Source organism: Falco peregrinus, chromosome 4 (genome assembly GCF_023634155.1).
Source record: "Falco peregrinus isolate bFalPer1 chromosome 4, bFalPer1.pri, whole genome shotgun sequence".
NCBI lineage: Eukaryota > Metazoa > Chordata > Aves > Falconiformes > Falconidae > Falco > Falco peregrinus.
Genome location: NC_073724.1, coordinates 76,357,550 through 76,377,712, shown reverse-complemented (window position 1 = coordinate 76,377,712; position 20,163 = coordinate 76,357,550). Strand labels below are relative to the sequence as shown.

The 20,163-nt window shown below is 35.4% G+C and overlaps 1 protein-coding gene across 27 annotated transcripts in view; it reads right to left on the bottom strand.

Moving 5' to 3' along the window:
* The window catches only part of MYCBP2 (MYC binding protein 2), a 200,650-nt gene that overhangs the window by 135,340 nt on the left and 45,147 nt on the right, over positions 1 to 20,163 (bottom strand). For all 27 annotated transcript variants that reach the window (XM_055802981.1, XM_055802964.1, XM_055802966.1 and 24 more), the window contains exons 8-17: positions 18,553 to 18,649; positions 14,118 to 14,191; positions 12,809 to 12,947; positions 11,914 to 11,990; positions 10,141 to 10,345; positions 6,811 to 6,975; positions 5,930 to 6,088; positions 4,974 to 5,178; positions 4,113 to 4,258; positions 1,980 to 2,081 (exon numbers count right to left, since the gene is read on the bottom strand). In XM_055802981.1, the coding sequence (XP_055658956.1) occupies positions 1,980 to 2,081; positions 4,113 to 4,258; positions 4,974 to 5,178; positions 5,930 to 6,088; positions 6,811 to 6,975; positions 10,141 to 10,345; positions 11,914 to 11,990; positions 12,809 to 12,947; positions 14,118 to 14,191; positions 18,553 to 18,649 (1,369 nt within the window). The remainder of the gene's footprint in view (positions 1 to 1,979; positions 2,082 to 4,112; positions 4,259 to 4,973; positions 5,179 to 5,929; positions 6,089 to 6,810; positions 6,976 to 10,140; positions 10,346 to 11,913; positions 11,991 to 12,808; positions 12,948 to 14,117; positions 14,192 to 18,552; positions 18,650 to 20,163) is intronic.

Here is a 20,163-nt window from a genome sequence, read left to right as displayed (position 1 = left end):
ATTAATATAATTAATTATTTTTCAGGTTGCAAAACATTTTGCACAGCAATACAAAAATCTAGTTGATTACTTAAATATTCTTGGTCTCTCTCATGAAAAGAGGATTATAAGGGTTCTCAAGAATGGTGCTGTTCTTTCCACCAGCTCACGGAAAATTGTAGCATTTGGATGGAGAGGCAATAAAACAACTTTTTCATATAATTGTGTAAATCAAGATCGATTATCAAATCAAATTTTCATACTTGACTATGTAAATCAGGATCTTTAAGTATTTGTCGAAACACTATTCCTAGCTTTATCACATAAGTCATTCCAAACTGGAAGAGGAGACTAATCTCCAAGCCTTCCAGCTAGACATACCCACTACCTCCAGCAGCCACGTAGGTATAGCATTTCAATGTTATTTTGATACAGAATACAACATGATGTGTGCCACAAGCTGTCCAGCAACATCTTTTTAGCTACAGTCCCTATACACCTATCAACCCAACAATAGCAACACATTCCTGATATTGATCACCCGAGACTTAATTAAATCCAAAATATGATTTATTTACTTTAGAGACAGATAGCATACAAAAGGGATAAACTGCTCTGGTTCTACTTCTAACCACAGAAATGGAAGCAAACTGAAATGTTTCTCTGCTGCTCTTTTATTGTCTTCCTTTCTTTTCTTTTTCTAACTGAAATTTACCTCCCAGCTCTGTCATCATTACCTATCTGGGCTGAACAGCAGCAGGTTTCAATAATACCTGGGTAATTCAATGAAGATTTAACAAAAAATAATTGTTAGCTGTACCTAGTATTTGCCAGCAGTATGCAATGCAGCTCTAACATGACCTAGATTAAGGAAGACAAAAGGCTTCCCCTCTCCATGTCACAGCTAAAATTAACCATAAAGATTCAAAGAAAAATAAATATTCCATCCTCTTCCACATGTATAGCAAACTATAAACCTTCTCTTCCTTGTTGCTCCTTATTTGTGTTAAAACCAGTGATTTCTTACTTGCAAGTGAAATAAAGCCACAATTTGCCCCACAAGGCTCACTGGCATGGAGTCTAGGAACTAAGTTTCATCATGGTGTGCAATTTGTATCTGAGTAAAACCAGTATCTAATTCCTAAAAGAAGAATCAAAATGGTATTTATGGTATTATATATTTATTATTCATACATATATGAAGAGCATAGCATTCCAACAGAGCTGTTCCCCTTCACAACACACAATAATCTTACCAATGACATCATCATGCTTCATAAAATATTATAATTTATGTCAGTTTAAATCTCTCAACTTTAAATATTTACCAGATTAAGACACTGAGGTATTTTAAAACAAGAACAGTACTAAAAATTTGTTAAAGTACATATTGTTTATGTAGAAAATCAGCAATACTTCCTGAGGTAGATAATACACAAGGAAAGAAAATTTTGAAATTACGCAGCGTTTTGTTTTTTAATTCAGTCAGTGTGTCAATTTTTTCATGCTATTCAAATGTAGAAAAGTTCATTGTATGAAACAAGAAATTCTGATTACATATTGTACAACATAGATTCATTCATTTAAAATAATAATTAAACAATTCATATTAGAGGTAACTAGCACTGGAGAGGTTTGCAGTCATTTCTATTCTTCATATAAAAAAGCATATAAAAATATGCTTTAGCATCTACATTTTTAAAAACTATTATTGAACTAGGGAACAACAGAAAATGAAAACTGACTATATGAAAGTGATAAAAAATGCTACTGTTCACCATTAAAATGCTGATTCTTATGAGCAGACTTTGTTAAACATACAGTTTTTTTACAATTTTCCAGAAGCATGCTAAATAACATAAGCTATCCATTTAGGTTCTGATTCTTGTTTCATTACTGTATTGGCTCACTGGAGGAAAACTAATTAATTTTCATTAGAAAACAGACTAAGAAGTTTGCTTGAAGTATTCAAGCCTCTTATCAATAGGAAAGTCACTTACCTCTTCCTTCTTCCAATCTATGTCTCCTATTTACACGTTGCCGCTTTTCTTCTTGCCGTAACTGAAGGTGTTCTTCAATATTAACTCCAGGAACAGGTACAGCTACATAGATTAAGAAAATAAAATATGTAAAACTATCTGTAAAAATTTTTATGATGGTAATAAACCCTAGAAGAAGTTAAGTAAAGGAAAACTGAAGCCTACTTACTACCTGCATCTTACACTGCTCTCACACAGTATTTAAAAATAAAGAAAGGAGTTGAGTAAATTTGGAAAAGAGTTTTAGGCCTTATCTCTGAATTTCCTGGTTTTCATGAATCTGCCACAATTCCAGCATCACTGAACAGTATTTAGCACATACTATAAATCTGTATGTGCCTAATAGAAGGAAATAGTTACGTGTTGTCATTGTTATCTCAATTTTCCCAAAAAAAGTTTCAGAAAGGTTTATTACTAAAACAAGCATAAAATAGCTTATATTTTAAAAACGTTTTAGATAGATATTTTTAAGAATGGTTTACCACTGTATGCTCTGTGCTTACTAAGAGTCTGTATGTAAATCTTATTTAGCAAAATAGGTAATTTAATAGAAAATTGAAACAAAGTGAAAAGCACTTTTTAAAACAGAAAGCATGACTTGAATGAACACAACAACAAAATTACTAGAAGCACTACCTTTTTCCAACGTTTCTTCAGCAAACTGCAAGAACCTAAATAAAATACACCTTGCCCCCACAATCAAACAAAAACTCCAGCTGGAAGTACTGTCACTTTTCTACAGACAAATGTGGTCAAGTCCTCACCTCAAACTATGCCAAGCCCAACACAGCACCAAAGAGCTGTTGCCTATCCTGCTGGGAGGGCAGTTATCAAAGTGGAGGTTTGCACAAAAACTGTAACTTCTTCCTGGTCATGCATGAGAACAGGGCTGTGAATCAAAGCTGCAATTCACCATCAATATAAACCTACTTCTGTGATAGCCATATAAAAGAAAATTATATTTAGAAATATCTGTTTGGAGGAATCGGGAGTGCACAGTGAGGTTGTTTGGGGTTCTTACTGTTAATTTATCAAGAGGACCACTTCTAGTTTCTATTTAACTTTTGCTTGGGGAAAAAAACCTCCCACACTCCAAGTACAGCATAAATTTTCTATTGTTACTATTCCACCCCCACTCCCTACCCCCAATAAAATATTTATACATCTCATCAATTTAAGTCATGCATTTGATTTTTTTTTTGTATTCCTTCTCTATAGCAAATACTATATCCATATATCCATGCAGGACTAAGGGCTCTACATAAATCTAAGCATTAACAAGAAGGAAGGAAAACCTGACCTCCAAAAACCTGTAATTGCCCAGTAGAGAGAATATAATATTAAAAATGCTGGGATAACAGATCTTAGAAGGAAAGACTCCAAACTGTATTTTCCAATAATCATACTAGTTGGCTTTTTTTCCCCTAAGGTGGGTATTTTTGGGGAGGAGGGCTGGGGTGGGAGGTGTTTGGGGTTTTTGAAAAGTAAATTCCACATTCCTGGCAGCTCTTTTTCTCTGAAAATTTATAAGAGAAAAAATAAAAAAGTTTTCAAGAAACAATATTCCCCATCTTCTATGTAACTACAAAAAACCCTGACAAAAAGATTATAGAAAAAGTTTCAGGCTATCAAAAAAGAACAAGAACAACTTTCTAGTATCAGTATCATAACCACACAAGACAAAATGGACACAGGTCTATAGTAAGGGCAAGTTTAAAATATTTCACTTACCAATGTGATTCCACTTTTCTATTTCACCAATTAAATCTACATGATAAACCACATTTTACCCATTTTAAAAATATAATGCTAAAACTATTCTGTAAATCTAAAAATTCAGTAATTTGATTGGAAAGAAAGAACTGCATTATTTAAGATACAAAGTTTTATCATACAGAAGAATGAAAATACTAACTGAAATATTAACTGAAAAGAACAAACCCATTTCTAAACTAACCTATTATTCCAATTCAAGTTTCAAAAGTCATCAGTGGGACTGAGTTTATTAAAGAGCGTAAACAGATCTACTGAGGAAAAAAAAGGTGCAGCAAGAAAGAAAATTAAAAGCCATCTTGCTAATTTCATGTCACTTACCCAACAAGAGATCTAAAGGTATCATCTCTTTTACAGCATCAAGGATTCCTCTTTGCCTTGCTTCCTGGCCATCCAGTTCTCTAGCACATGCCTTGCAGCAGCCACATACAGCACAGCCTGACTCACCTGAGCCACAGCCACAGATTCTGCAGCAAATAAAGAGTTCCTTTATCACTATCTTCTATTTTTGTGCTTTACTGATGCCTTGGTAATTAAAGCATACATTATTTATTTGTTCTACCTCTGGATATGTAATTTTTCCTGAGATAAACAGAAAATATAGCTAATTTAAATCCTAGCTGCTGTTCCATGGTGCCAGAGAGCACACACTAACCATGCATATCTGAACTGACTTCTCAGCATTAACTTTTCTTCATTTAATTAAACATACACAACATGAAAACATGAACAAGTTAAAAACAAGCACAGGCCATGCTGGATAAACAGTAATGGCAATATGTAAAGCAGTGGCCCTTTATGCAGCTCAACCCCAAAGTAACAGATAAAAGCAACTGGAAGAGCAAGATAAAAAAAACTTCCATCATAGGATGAAGAAATGTTATGCCAAAGCCAGCAGCTCTATCAAGAAACAGATTACATTGGTGCTCACATACAACAGCTTCTAGTAAAGAACTATATGCTAAAGAAATGTTAAAAAATGAATTTAAACCTAAATCACTTGAAACTATCACAAGCCATACACAAAAATTTTAGCCTACTTCTGATTTTAAAAGCAGACTATTTTTAGATATAATGTTACCTTAAATGGAAGTTTAAAACCACATCGACTCAGTTTGTATTCAACACATGCTTTAGCCATTCAACACACTATAGCAAGTGTATTTCCGTATGTTTGCTTACCCTCCAGGCACCCTGTCAGGACGCCCACTACTAACACAGCTAGCTCCATAGCCTGTGCAATCTCCACATACAGTGCACACCATACACTGTTCCAGCTTCCATTTATGCATGCCTGGAGGACACATCATGGACTTCTCATCTTTTTCATCCAGTTCCTCTTCTAGGTCTTCATCCATTGCTGTTGCCATGTTCTCCACACCAAAACCTAGTCAAGATATTGAAACAAGAAAGAGCTGTTTTCTGAGGCCAACAGTGGCTGCTGCAGAAGCTCTGAAGAACACACGCAGATCAGGTTTTAAAAGGAGTGACTAGGCATGCCTGCTTTGCATGCTCAGCCAGCACAACGCCTGTAAAACCCCTCTGAGCACAGGCTGGGGTACATAGCTATGGTTTCACAATGAAAATGGAAATGAAACATTTATATTCAGTATACAAGTAACAGGTCATTTACTCATCACATATAACATATGCTAATCCAGCAAAGATGAACAGGTATGACTTTTCATACCTATATTTAGGAGTAACGGAAATGCTCGGTTTTCTGGAGAAAGATATAGACTTACAGTCATGCCCTGTTTGGGCAAACAACAGCCTCAAGACTGAATGAAAACAAGGAAAGGTAGAAATTTTTTTCTTACTAAGACAATGGCACATAGTAAGACAAGGAGTGATGAGGTTTGATTTTACTCATTTGTTTTAAAGAAAAGCTTTTTCACTGACAAAAGTAATTGAGATTTAATTTTTTTTTTTAACATAACTAAGTTTATTAGTATGTGCAGAATACCAAATACCTGACATTCAAGTGAAAGTATCCATACCTGTGTGTTTCTTTAAGCATGTTGCAGGTACTTTAGCTTTAGTATTGGAATTATATTTTATAATAAAATGCTTAGCTATGTTTTCACTTGTAATATTTTCCAGCACACAAAACAAAAGGAAAAATCTAGGTCCTTCACCTTTTCCTCCCTGGCTCATGGAGCCTGTGTCTCGCCCACACTGTCCTTTATTATTTACACCAAATGTCCAAACTTCTCCATTCTTCATTAACACACAGGTGTGAGCTTTGCCCATGGCTACTTGAGTCACAAAATGGCCTTTCAAATCTGTTACTAAACCTATAAGATATAAAACAGTTGAGTGGTAAATTGTACTTTCTACCCAAGAAGGAACTTTCAGAGACATAACAAAACTGCTAATGGATACTGACAATTTTTGAATTAACAGCAAAGGAGAAAAGCAGATATAAAAACCAAGTTCTAGAATAAGAAGTGAAAGGAGAATTAGGTCTAGGCCATTTATCCTGCAAGGAAAGGAAAGCCAAAACCAAACCAAACCCTGCTGCAAATCACTTGTTCTGAAAAACAATTCTAAAGGAGTTGTAATGCCACTGGAGTTTATTTCTTCAATATTTTATTTAAATTGAGATGCACTGGATCACCTGCAAATTCAAAACAGGCTGTCTTTTGAGCAAAGGAACATATAAGGCCTGGTTTCCTGCAGCCTTTGCTCCTGACAAAACAAGTCTCATTTCTGTTGACTTTTCCCTGTGTGGCCTTCTAGTGTCAGATTAATACAACAAATAATTTATTTTTTCTTCTCCTTAGTGGAAGCATTTGTTTGGGCATTTGTCACCAGTGCTGCTATACATTTTTACAGAACTTAAGGAAATTGTCTTCTCTTTCTATCCTTCTGCCATATTTGGCTGAATCAGCAGAAATTCAGAAATTTATTAGGAGAGTAGGAAACACACAAACATCATTTACACATGTTAAAAGCTTCCAGACTCATTTCAATTACTCTAGTTGAAAAATCACTTAAAAGAAAAATATTAACTTACTTGTACTATCGGAGTAAATGGCATCTTTTCCAAACATGTAGAGTTCTCCATCTTTCGAAATTACAGAACTGCTTCCATTATTGCATGCTGTAGATATGACAATCTTTCCCTCCATTTTAATAATTTTTTTAGGCTTATATGGTTTTGACTGCCGTCTGCTTTTAGCTTTAAATAAATAAATAAGTTGCAAGTCATTCTACCAAAATAATTTTCAAAGGCACAATAACATTTGTTTTATAATTAGGGGTTAGTTTTCAGACTGCTACTGTCATCTGTATGATTTTTAATGGATTACACCGGTTTCTTTCAAAAAATTCAACGGCAAAGTCATGATGAGATAGGTATCTTCCAGGAATGATTCTTTAAGTTTTTCTTTTATATATAGACTGAACTAACTTTGTGAACTTTACAAAGCAGTGCATAGTAAAAAAAGAGTCCTCATTGCCATGTGAGAAGAATATATATGACAATATATGCATAAGTTTACAGGGAAATGTTGCACAAGTTCTTTACAAGAAAAATATTAAACTCTATTAAAATCATTGTCCCAGTTTCAGCTGGGATAGAACGAATTTTCTTCCTAGTAGCTGGTACAGTGCTATGTTTTGAATTTAGCATGACAATAATGTTGAGGACACACTGAGGTTTTAGTTGTTGCTAAGTAGTGCTTACTGTTAGTCAAGGCCTTTACAGTTCCCCATCTGCGCCAATAAGGGAGGTACACTAGAAGCTGGGAGAGAGCATAAAAAGGACAGCTGACCTGAACTAGTCCAAGGGATATTCCATACCTTAGAACATCACGCTGAGTATATGAACTGAGGGGGGGAGTTGGCCAGGGCAGACCGATCGCTGCTTGGGGACTGGCTGGGCACCCATCAGTGAGTGATGAGCAACTCTGTCGTGCCTCACTTGGTTTTCTTGGGTTTTATTCCTCTCTTTTTAATATCTCCATTGTCATTACTATTATGACAATTTTTTACATTACTTCAATTATTATAGTGTTCTTATCTCAACCCACAGGTTTTACCTTTTCCTGACTCTTCTCCCCATCCCACTGGGGGGGGGCAGGGAGGGAGTGAGCGAGCAGCTGCATAGTACTTAGTTGCAGGCTGGGGTTAAACCCTGACAACAATGTTTAGAAAACCTCTGAGTCACAACAGATTCCCACAGGAAGAAAAAGGGAATAAAAAGTGCTAAAAAAGCCCTACCCCAAAATCACTATTTCCAATCTGGTCTCAAACAATCAGTAACAGCGTAGCTAAAGACTGGATAAAAGAACTAATAGCTATCATTACTGTCGGTGATTCCTCACCCAAGTCAAAGAACTGCCAGTTACTTTCAGTGCTGACAGTTACCAACTTCCTACAAAGAACACGTACACATACTGTTGACAAAAACCCAGTCTCCCTGCCCAGGTTTAAAAGAAATAAGGGGACTAAAAAATAAAACCTGTGCATATCCACTCTGAGCCAAATTAAAGAGGCGAAGAGAACCAGATGAGTCAGAAGAGAGCTGAATTTATAAAAGAACATAGAAAGACCATCATCAGGTCCTTGAGCAGATTCTTCAGTAAGAAGATCTGGTAAGCACTGAATCTTCTCATTTAATTTTTGCTACTTAAAAAAAAAAAAAAGTAGCAGCAGCAGTTTACTTCACAGTGCTAAACTTCTGTGTCATCTGAAATTGTAGATTAATTATACAACAAAAACAGTCAGTTTAATTGTATTCTGGATAACTTCCCAATAACTGTGCAAAGAAATCTTGAAATTTATGCTTTTAAATATATTTCCTGAAATATTTTTGCTTGAATCTCTTAAATTTACTTTACATTTACTGGAGAAAGTAGTATGATTTTGTCCAACACAATTTTAATTAGATTTGCATTTAGGAAGACTCTAAAAAGTTACTACAGCACATACTAAGCACATACCAAAGTACTACTAGTAAATTCCCCTCACTCTGAATACATTCAAAAATCCACACCATATGCATTATCAAACCTTAAAATATGTTCTTGACTGCATTTTAGTTATATTACATGAGAAAACACAGTCTTGGAGAATACTGTCAGTGTAGTTAATCTTTTACAGGAACAGTAAGCTAACTATGCTTTCTTTCTGCATGAGCTATGCCATACGTCACATATGCAGCCTGCTGAGTTTTTGTTAACAGCTTTCTTGAAAGGTAAAATGCCTACACAGTTGATTGAAACAAAGCTGGACTCTACCATTGCTGTTTATCAAGACTTTAAATCTATTTTTACATTCTATTTTAAATAAATTTTAAAATTCTAACCATCTACTAGTATCCAAAGACTTAAACAGTACTCAAATGTTGGTATAAAATTCATAATATTTCTAATTGACTGCACTGAGGCACAAATATTTCAGTCTTATTAAATCTGTGTTTAAAATCTATGGCTAGCAGATTGAAGTTTTCCACAAACTCACCTTCTGAAAAATATATTAATTTCAATGGTAACATTAAGTTACATTATTAAAGAAGGACATTATGGAGAGATTCATTTGAAATTGAGTTAGGCTTGTATAGAAATATACATATTATCCTATTAAAATGTACACGTGAGGCTGACAACTCAAATATCAGCTTTGTTTTAAGATCTTCAGGAGCTAGACATTTTTCAAAACTTTTTTTTAAAAAAAAAATATTAATCTAACACAACATAACAGAATAGTCTGTTTTCTAAAGTGAAGTATTTAACATCAGAGCAGATCAGAGCTTTAGGTCATCTAAAGGTAACTTTCATTGTCTTATAAAGTGTATTTCAACCTAAACACACAGCTTCAGAGATCAAAACTAGGAAGTCTGATAATTCTATATTGAAGAGGCGTTTGTTAGTCTGAAGACCAAATTAATCTGTCTTCTCTAATGTCTGAAGAGTTCTGCTCGATCAAGCACAGAAGACCATGCTTCTACAATTCCTAATCAATGTACCTCTGCATCATGGAGAGGCATTAGCTGGCAAAACATCGATTTCCAAAGTTCTCTAAAACAACAGTGAAAAGGCTAAAGTTTGGCTCTTCAGTTTTTGAGACAAAGTTCCACGCAGACAGCATGGCCTCTTGACCAAACTTATGACTGCCTTTCCTCAGGACAACTCTAAAATAGCACTCCCATGATACAATCCAAACTGTGGTAAAAGATCATAAACATCTCTAGCTGCGAGAGGTGGTGGAATTGGTTGTCAGGGTGCAAAACTCAAACTCAATGGCATGCTTACATGGTCTTGGAAAACATTTAAACTCTTCAAATTAAAAGGTGGTTAACAGGCTTTTATCAACCATTGGTCAAGCAAGTGTAAATACATACTTGATTCGCCATCCTCTCCCTTACTAGCAGAACCTGTGAAGAATATGCTTCCATCCTCAGCAACAAGTAAGGCGTGTGAGCCATCATGTCCAACAGAGAACTGAATAATCTTTGGAGATTTTGTGATTGGGAGTTCAACCCATTTTCCTGCTGAAGGACCACCTTGTTTGATTCCAAGGCTCTGATATTTACCTGTATAATAAATCTAGGAGAAAACAGTTCACAATTTTTAGTTATGCCACAGCACTTTAAACATGCATAATTTTTGAAGTTGCATTATTTTTAAATCCCATCACTTCAAACCATACAGAACTTTCCCTGAAATTGTTTACAGTATTTCAATATCTCTATTCTAAATTCATGAATTTTGACTTAATGGGGGAAACATTCTGATTAGATACTGTTTTGAATTGGGCTTTCTACTGTGCCACAGAGTTAGTTTTCATATATAATTGTTTGGCTAAATGAGTTGAACACACAAGAAAACTGTACAGAAGAAACTACTCAGAGGAAACCAAGCACTGAAAACACTTAAAAGTTAACTCAGTGTAAAACCAAGATGGGACTATCACAATAAAAATAGTTTAAAATACCAAATTACTACAAATTTTCATATGCTTTGACACATTTTTAGAACTTCTTTTCAGTAAATGCACAGTGGCCATTGAGTACATAAATAACACAGAATAAAATATTTCACATGAACAAACACAAAACTACTGGTTTGGACTAAAAAGTTTCCTCTAGAACCATGCTACTCAATAGTAATATAAAATAGGTGTGTTAACCTATGTGGGCACCTAAAGCCATTTGTCATTGTCTTATAAAGTGTATTTCCTACCTAAACACACAAATTTAGAGATCAAAATTAGGAAATTTGTTAATGTTATACTGAAGAGGCATTTGTTAGTCTCAAGTTCAAATTAACCTGTGTCCTCTAATGTCTGAAGAGTATTGCTTGATCAAATTCTGTTTCATAACATTAAATTTTTTTAGGAAAACATAGTTAAGTTTATTTGTGAACATTTTCACCAGTCTCACTGTTTTGATAGCAGCAGAGCAAGGCCTTCATTCCAAAAAAGCAACACAATTCTGAACAGAGAAAAACAAGGAACTATGCTTATACAAGTAAAATAACATCAGTTTCCCAAACCAAAACAGAACCACAGTAAATAATGTAAAAAAGTCATAGTCACAGTAAGCAAAATTATTTCTAAATGTCAATGAATATGCAAATGTCTCAGAAAAACAGCCTCCACTGAGCAGAACCAACATATCAAATCATTAAGAACAGGTTTAAAGAAATTAATTGAAAACTTTGCCTAGGGAAGATAGTAATTTTCAAAAGGATTGGAAAAATCAGGCTGGGATTTAAATAAATGACTATGGTCAGAGTGCTTACGTAAAGTTATGAGGCAAAAAATTTTGCAAATGTGCTATGTGCTAATACATCATTTTAGACAAAAGGTAATTTTGTCCCCCAAATCTAAAACAAAGCCTCACACCATCTTTAAGTAAGACTGACCGTAGAAATTCCTGTAAATTTCAAGCCACAGATTTCTCAATGGTTCCAACACCATCTGTGGTTTTAAATAACCATTTTCCTTTTTCTCTTTAAAGTAGGCTCTGAAAATGTATTTAAATAGTGTCATATAAAGTCTTTCTAACATACTAAAAAGGCAAGAAGCTATTTTGGAAAACAGTAATTAAATTAAAAGACGTGTAGATATACATTGGTGTAGTTCGTTATTTACTACAGAACATGTTCAGTACCTTTCCACTAGCAGTTTTCATTAGTGCAAACTCTCTTCCAGCACCAAGGACAGCTGATTCCTCATCAAACCCTGTACCTGAGTGAGTAAGATTGTGTTAACCAGACAGTTTAACCAGTCGGTTTCACAGACAAGTTTACAAACGTAACTCTGCCCGGGACAGTTTGTCATAACAATAAGTTCTAAGAAAGTTACAAGTGAAACAAAGTCTTGCTGCCACAAGAAGGCTTACAGGGCTAGACTTGACAGAGTTGTTCAAAGAGGTAAAAAGCACTAGCATAAGAGCTACTGCGCTTGGTTAGAGAAAAGGTCCGTGTAGCCTTTTTGTTCTGATAGCACCAAAAGCAGAAACCTAATGGAGAAAAAAAGACCCACAACAAAGGCCAAGTCATATCTCTCCAAAATGCCTTTGTAGGAACCAACATTATTGCATCTCAGACTCTAATGCAAAGGTGTTTTTCATGTAATTTAATATCTTTCAATACATTTCTGTTCCATTAATCCAGCCAACAGTCCTTTTAAATTTTGTAGATTTGACCCAAAACAACAAGGAGTTCTATAGTTTATCTATGTGTTATATGAGCACCATTATGAAGTCCAAGCTTCAAACAATTATATATTTATTGCACAACTAGAGGAAAATACCGGAAAACCATTGATCATGCTACAGATAGAAAGGTGGTTTCAAAATGTGTATGTGGATTACTATGAGTCAAATAACGCTTAAGCAGTTTCAAAACCCTTGTACTTCTCCACCTGTTTATAATGGACCTATACCTTCTTGCACGTAATAAAGGCAAACAACAGGAAGGGCAGTGTTTTGGTTTCATTATTTGAATTACTAGGGTTTTATTAACCTTCACAGAAGAGAACTTACTTCACAGAAGAGAACTTACTGATAATGTGCAAGTCTTTCTCCAAATCAAACAATGAGATGCCACAGGCATGTAGGCATTTTCTTGCAAGCTTAAGCTGCAGCTCTTGTTGCAGTACTGGCTCAGTACTTGTTGCAAATATTCGCACTACAAAGCCATCCTGCAATAAATAAATAAAAAACAACCTACTTTATACTGTATAATAAATGCATTAATTTACTTTTTAAGGCCTAGGTGCCTCAGGATAATACTACTTCAGAGCAAGTTATCAGAGGACACATTGATAAATGTAACATTATTATACAGGAGAACAGAAGAAAGTGTCAAACAGGACGAGCTGAAGATAAGCATCTGACTGACCTTAAACATACTTTGAATTCTATGAAAACACTATGAACACTATGAAAATGGTGAATTACTATAATTAACTCTGAATCTCACCACAGAAATATTTATAACTATTCACATTTATCTTTTATGCCCTCCTGATCCAGAACCCAAAATTCTGCATCGCAGTTAAAAGTAACTGCTTTAAAGAGTAGCTAAAACAGGTTTTTGTTTACAAGTGTAGATCAAGCATCTTCATCTGGCCATGTTAAACGTTGTTTTATTAGCAGGGAAAGGGATTAATCCTGGTTCTCTTATAGGTGCAAGTTTGGCACTTCTTGCCAAGCCTGTATCACCCCATCCCTGCCCTATCCCTGTTTTACAGCTTTCTCACTGTCAAAACACAGTGATCCATCCAGATCTAAAAATGTAATAACTGTCTGCCAAACACAACACAGAACAGCTAGAACTATTTTGCCCTTAGTAGAAGCACTTACTTGCATTTCCATAACTTTGGCCAATAGGCAATTTTCATATAAAAATCTATCCGAATGTAGTATCTTTCATACCTCTTCTATTAAATCTCGCTGAAATTCCCTAACATGTACCAAAGCAATTACAAGAAACTAAATTAGAAAAATAAAAATATATAATTAAGCTCTAAGAAGCTTATGCCACAGAGATCCTGGAGAACAACATGTTAAAAAAAAATTATTCCACGTATAAGATTTTTTTCCTCAGAAAGAGCAACAACATTTTCCTTAAAATTTATCTGAAAAATAAAAAAAACCTGAAAAATCCATCACAAATTAAAATTGTGTGGGTAAATACCAAAATATTGCTCCTTTATGCACAAATATGGTAGTTTCCCCATTATCTCTAGTTACATGGATTTCTTCCTTAGCAAAGAAAAAGCCAAACATTAAGCAAAAAGGATGCTATAAGTATTGTAAAATAAAACAATTCAGTTGAAAGAAGTTTACCCATCATATGTAACACTTACATCTCTAGATGCTGCTATTTGATTAATATATTCTCCATCAGTGAAAAGGATATTCTGCCCTTCAGTATGACAATCTGTGAGAAAGATGAAATGCACTGCATCAGTTTAACATACATAACACACACTGTTAATCACACTATGAGAATTCTAGTTTGCCTGAAGAGAGATTAGACTGTTCTGATAACATGTTATTTTATGCTATGATCTCCTCTCTCACCCAAAGTATATAATACTCCTTTGTTCCTTTAAGAGTTATTAAAGCACTTTCCATTGTATGAAACATAAGGGATTACCTCAATATTTAACTGTAAGAGCATTTAGTATTCACCTGTGAGGGGTATTCTAAACTATAACACAAATTCTAATTTTCTGGGAGTGTCTGTCTTTCTCCTTCCCCAAAGATCTTCCCCCCCCCCCCCTTTTTTTTTTAAAAAAAGGGCCATTATCTTTAAAGAAATTTCCTCAGTCCAGCATATAAAACTTAAGAGAAATAAATGAAACAGAATTCATTATTCATCTCATTTTCCCATTGTTTATAAAGTTTGCCAAATTATTAACTGAAAATTAGGGGTTTTTTGAAAACTACAAAGTATATACTTGAATGCATCACATATTTATTGAAAATGGGTCAGCTATTTCCAAGAAAAAATGGTAAGGAAAGAATTCTGCCCATATTAGGGTAAAAATAAAAAGACCACTTCCTCTGCAAGTTTAAGAGTATGTCCCTAACACCATCTCTTTTTCCCTTCCTGCTCTGCTCTAGGAGCTGCTAACAAAGATATTGATATTATATGGCTTGTAAGATGTTTGTTTCACTGATTACACACAGGAAATACACCTCTTCTAAAAATATTCTGGGACAGCTACTTTACACTCTAAATATCTGCTTCATAACCTGAACAAAGATCCCGTATCAGTAATTTTATCTAATAAACTTAATGCTAAATGAAGCACATAATAACCTTCTGTCATAACTAGCAAGTTTGCTATTTTTTGCTAGCTAGTTGGAATATTTTGTAAAAATATTACACCTGAAAAAAACACCACAGTATGCACAAACCAATAAGCTTGTTTAGTTTTTCCTGCTGTACTGCCCAGTCTAATACACTATCTTATCCGGAACAGAATATGCATTAGGTGGCCTTCTCTAATTTTCACATCTTGAAGTAACAGTCCTAAAGTAGACAACCTCCCCCCGTAGAGCACATACAGGTATGAATCACAAAGAGGGTAAGCAGCAAGCAGGATGGAGAATCACAGATACACTGAAGTCTGAAATACTGCTCTCTCAAATATAATCTTGATTTGATGACCAAGGTCAGTTCACGTTACTAATTCTCTATGTTGCAAAGTGATATTAGTGATAAAACAAGAGTCATCAATAACTTGAAGAAAAGTTCCAAAAAGAATCTAAATGACATTTCTGAAAGGTTACAGGAAGTTGGTAAGTATTAAGATCCTCTGAATGGTTGAAAATTACGCATTCACATAAGTGTAACCGTCAAGGAAACAAGATATTCTGGCCACCAGTTGGTCCATATTACTCTTTGGCCTACTTCTTGAGTCATTTCAAGAAGAGGAAAGCCCCCAGGTAAATGTTTTTGGAGGTTGTTTATATGTTTATATCTGGGATGTTGGGGTTTTTTTTTTCTTAATATATGTTCTTCAGAAGACTTCCTAAAAATTAGCACATGATTAGATAACACCCAGGCCCAGCTTTAAATATCTAATCAATGGGGAGATTAGAAACTGGAAAACAAATGGAGTATCTGCAAAAAGTAGGGTAGTGTAGTGTCTCAGCTAGCAAGGAGCTCTTATCTACAATTGTGGTCTTACTCAATCTGACTGGAAATTACTCTGGGGATGAAGATATCAAAGGTTTCTGTCTGGAGATTACTATAACAGAAAGTGCTTATGTTTTATTTAAAGGTCATAACTACCAACATCTGTTAAGCACTGCCTCTGCAGAGGCTTCCCGAGAAGATAACTGTCAACCATCACCTTCCATATTTACACAGTGCATCCTGTGCCTGCTGTTTAAGTACTCTTGAGCTTGTCTAGGCTACCCTCAGCAGTACTTTTCTGACTAAGTGAATAGTCCTGAGCTCCAAGGTATTCATGTGTAAATTCAAAGAACAATGAAACCATATACCATGTAACTTCAATTTCTTCAGATGAACACAGCAATCTTTCTCTCAGGTATGTAGTAAGCATTACTGTTAAAGAAACAATCTAGAAAAAAAACCCTGTAAATTCTGGTCCGATCACCTAGAAAATCTTATAGAATTCAGAGATTCTTTTATGATATTTGGACTGGGAAGACAGCACCACATCTCAACTACATTGTATGAAGCTTAGCAAAGGTGTTAGATACAAGAATGTTGACACAGCCTGGCAGTTCCAGATACATTGTCAGATCTGCTAGATCATCTATCAGAGTGGAAAGACTGCCCTTTGAAATAGAAGTTTACGGTTTCAAGAAACTGGTGGATCCTACTGTCTGAAAAAGGAGAAGATAATATTCTATAGTTCACTGAGCTTTCTAAGGTCATGTGACTTCTAGCTGGGATCAACTCCTAATCACATGTCCTAATGAACTCCTAATCTCCTCCCATCCCTGTACAAATAAATGCAAATACCTTATTTAAATGCATAATCACCAACCCAGGCATTTGAAAGAGATTAACTCCAAACAGCCATGTCTGAATACCATACCAATTAGGAACAAATAGTTGGGAGTCAGATCAGTGTTCAGCTGTTAGCAAGGTTACTGTCTTCTAGTTCTTTCCAGTATGGTTTTTCAGAACTACAACATGCCACAGGTTATTATTGAGGTTACAGTGGGGCAGCCACTACTGCTTGGAGTTACTTATCAGGTATCCTCATATAGGTCACATACTCCGCCCCCCCCCCCCCCCCCCCCCCCTTAATTTCTTTTGTCCTAATGGGAAACTGAAATAACCAGAAGTGAACCCCTTTGACTTTGTGCTAGCCAAAAGACTAGGTCATATCTGCTCACATTATAACATTAAGATAAACGTGTAGAAGTGTAGAAAGTAAAACAGCAAAGTTCAAGGCCTGAAATACAAACGGTAGGAGTTACAAAGAACACCTGGCATCCACTTTCACACCATCACAAACCATATGAAAAGCAACTGTGTGAAATAGTTTCAGGGATTTCTGACTGGGTATTCCCACAGTTGTAAGACTTACTTTTGCACTGAAAGATTACTACAGTTTTGTTTAGAAGGCACACTCATTTAATTTGCACCTTTTTATAGCATAAACACAAGGCTGTCTTGCAGAATGACACCTGTCACTCAGATTTGCAAAAGAAAGCTAAAAGCTTAGAGGTACAGACTTTACATGTTCTCAAGTGTCCCTCGAGACTTGCATGAGGAGCACCGATTTGTTTATCGATGGTAACATAATTGAGGACCTCAATGAACCCTACTGTTTGAAGAAGGTGCCTTGAGGTGAAGACAGTGTAAAAACAGCCCTACAAGGCAATTTGTCAGGTCCTTGGAATGTGCTCTCACTCAAGACTTTTCATACAGCCCCACAAGGACCAAGCAGCTTAAACATACATCCACATTCTAAGGACTTGCAGAAAGCTGCATAAACTAGATTCTACACTCATAGTTTGTCTTAAAAATGATTGCTTGTGTTTGAAGTACAAAAAGCCTAGAGAATTTTTCTGAGGTTTCAGTCAGTGTCTTCTTATTTATGTCAGGATGCAACATAAAATCTTTCTTCTGATCTACAGAATAAGCCTGTCATTGTTCGATCAAAAGATATTCTTGTGCCCTTCTACTGTTTACGTGAGTGGTTAGGAAGAGATGTTTCACCAGGAAGCTAATTAAAGCATGTTCCAGGAACATCCTCATTTTCTAAACAGAGACCTAAACCCCAACAACAACAACAACACCCCAAAACAAACAAACAAAACCTACAAAACAAATAAACAAAAACCCACCACCAACTTAAACATCAGAAGCATAGCCCATCAGTGTTCATTAGCCTCCTTTGTTCTTTAGATACATTTCTATGATATTAAAAACTTAAAAATTATTTTGGTCAGAGTTTGTAACTACCTACATGTAAGAGATACTGGAAACAAAGTCACATCCAAGCCAAATGCTCAAACTTCAAACGAGGAAGAAATAAAAATTCTCTAAGAAGGAAGTTAAGCTCTTGGAGTCTTTAAATTAAGATGACCATACATTCTAAAATGTGGCAGCATTCTTCCAGTAGTTGGAGTAAGATGCAAGACCTCTGAATGAAACACTGCAGCTGGTCTAATGAGGCAAATCAGTCATAAAAAAAGCAGTGTCTCTGTGATCTCAAAACCTGTCTCAATTTCTCTTCTGCTTACCTGAAAATACATATCATATAAACAGTAAACTATAACCATCTTACATCCAGAGGATCTTACCTGGCAAAGCAACTGTACCATCTTGTTCCAGAGTTTCAGGGTTTATTCTTATGGCTGTCATACTGTGATTATTTGCATCTCTATATAATAAATAACCCTGGTAAGAGTAAAAATACATATATTGGTACGAAAATATTCTTAAATACATCAAAGGATATTGTCAAAAAGTTTAAAAGTGCAATAGTCATTTTAGGTATTGTTTAAACATTTTTGAAACCTTTTACCACAAATCTGCTTAATTTTGATAATCAACTTTTTTCCATTAATCAAATTCTGTAATAAAAAATGGAAATTTGATCCCCTTCCTCCACACTTTCTACATTCTGTAGACCAGTGTGCTAAAGCTTGTATACAGCTTTTGGAGTCACACGTAGTAATGCTGTTCTTCATGTGTATGCAATTACAGTTAAAACCTACAGCCACAGTAAAAACCAATGTTCCTGTCCCCACTATCCAAATCAACAAAGGACTCACAGGAATTCCAGGCAGAAAATACATATATAGCCCTATATAGACAGCGATCATTAATAAATATTAATATAAACATTAAAAACTAGATAAATTTTCAAATATGTTAATTAACTACTTTGACTCCCACACTAACAAGATACCATGTATTTATTCTTTCTGAGCTCTGCGTCAAAGAAATTCCTGCAAAGTACAGCGTGATTTTGGTGACAGTAGCCATGACACAAGGTTACATACAATGAGTTCTTATACTTCTTACGTTCCAGCTCCTAACCAGACCTAGGGGAAGGGATACTCAGGACTAAAGATTTCCTCTTTCTGTTTCTCCACATGCAGAATACCTTCATTTCTGAAAAATTACTTACTCTGGTCAGCAACCCATGTCAAGAAGTCTCCTTTGGTATACCAAAACAGTGTCTTCCCTCTGTTCATATGTATACTTTTTTAAAGGTTTGATTCAGTCACCATTTTAGAAGGTTTCTCAGTAAAAATATTTGCCTATCTGAAATTCACATTTGAGGTTTGTTGTTTGTACCTCTAACTCTGAGTGCACTTTTAAACAAACACTTGAACTAGATAGATTGCATAAGCCCCCATGTTTGCATAATGTGCATAGATCCACAGAAGTAGTAACATGGCAACTTTGCTCTTGCATCTTTTAAGATCCTACAATGCCTGTGAACCTTTCAAAGGCTTTGAGAGAGCAGGGTAGAAACACACGTGTGGAATTTACACTTACAAAGCACTTCTGCTATAAAAGCAGCTAAAGGAAAGGAACAAACGTTCTCACTCAAGCAAGGTAGTATTCACCTACAGGAAAGCTGTAGAGGCCAATGTGAACCAAGTAATGATTCTGACAACAGTAGTGTCATAGCAGGAGATATGACAATGGCTTGTACTTGCTTGAAGCATGACTGGCCTCAGGTGGGGATTCTACACATCTACATATGGACCCATTTCACATGGAGGTCACTAAGGCTTAACCTCTGAATATCTTCATTTGTCAAGGAGTCACAGACCCTAATTACAATCATCTAACAACAACAGAAAAATCCAACCAATCCTTTTCCTTCCATCTAAACTACTTGAATTTTTCTGGATAAATCTTTGTGAAACGAGGAAAAACAAACCCACAAAAGCTAT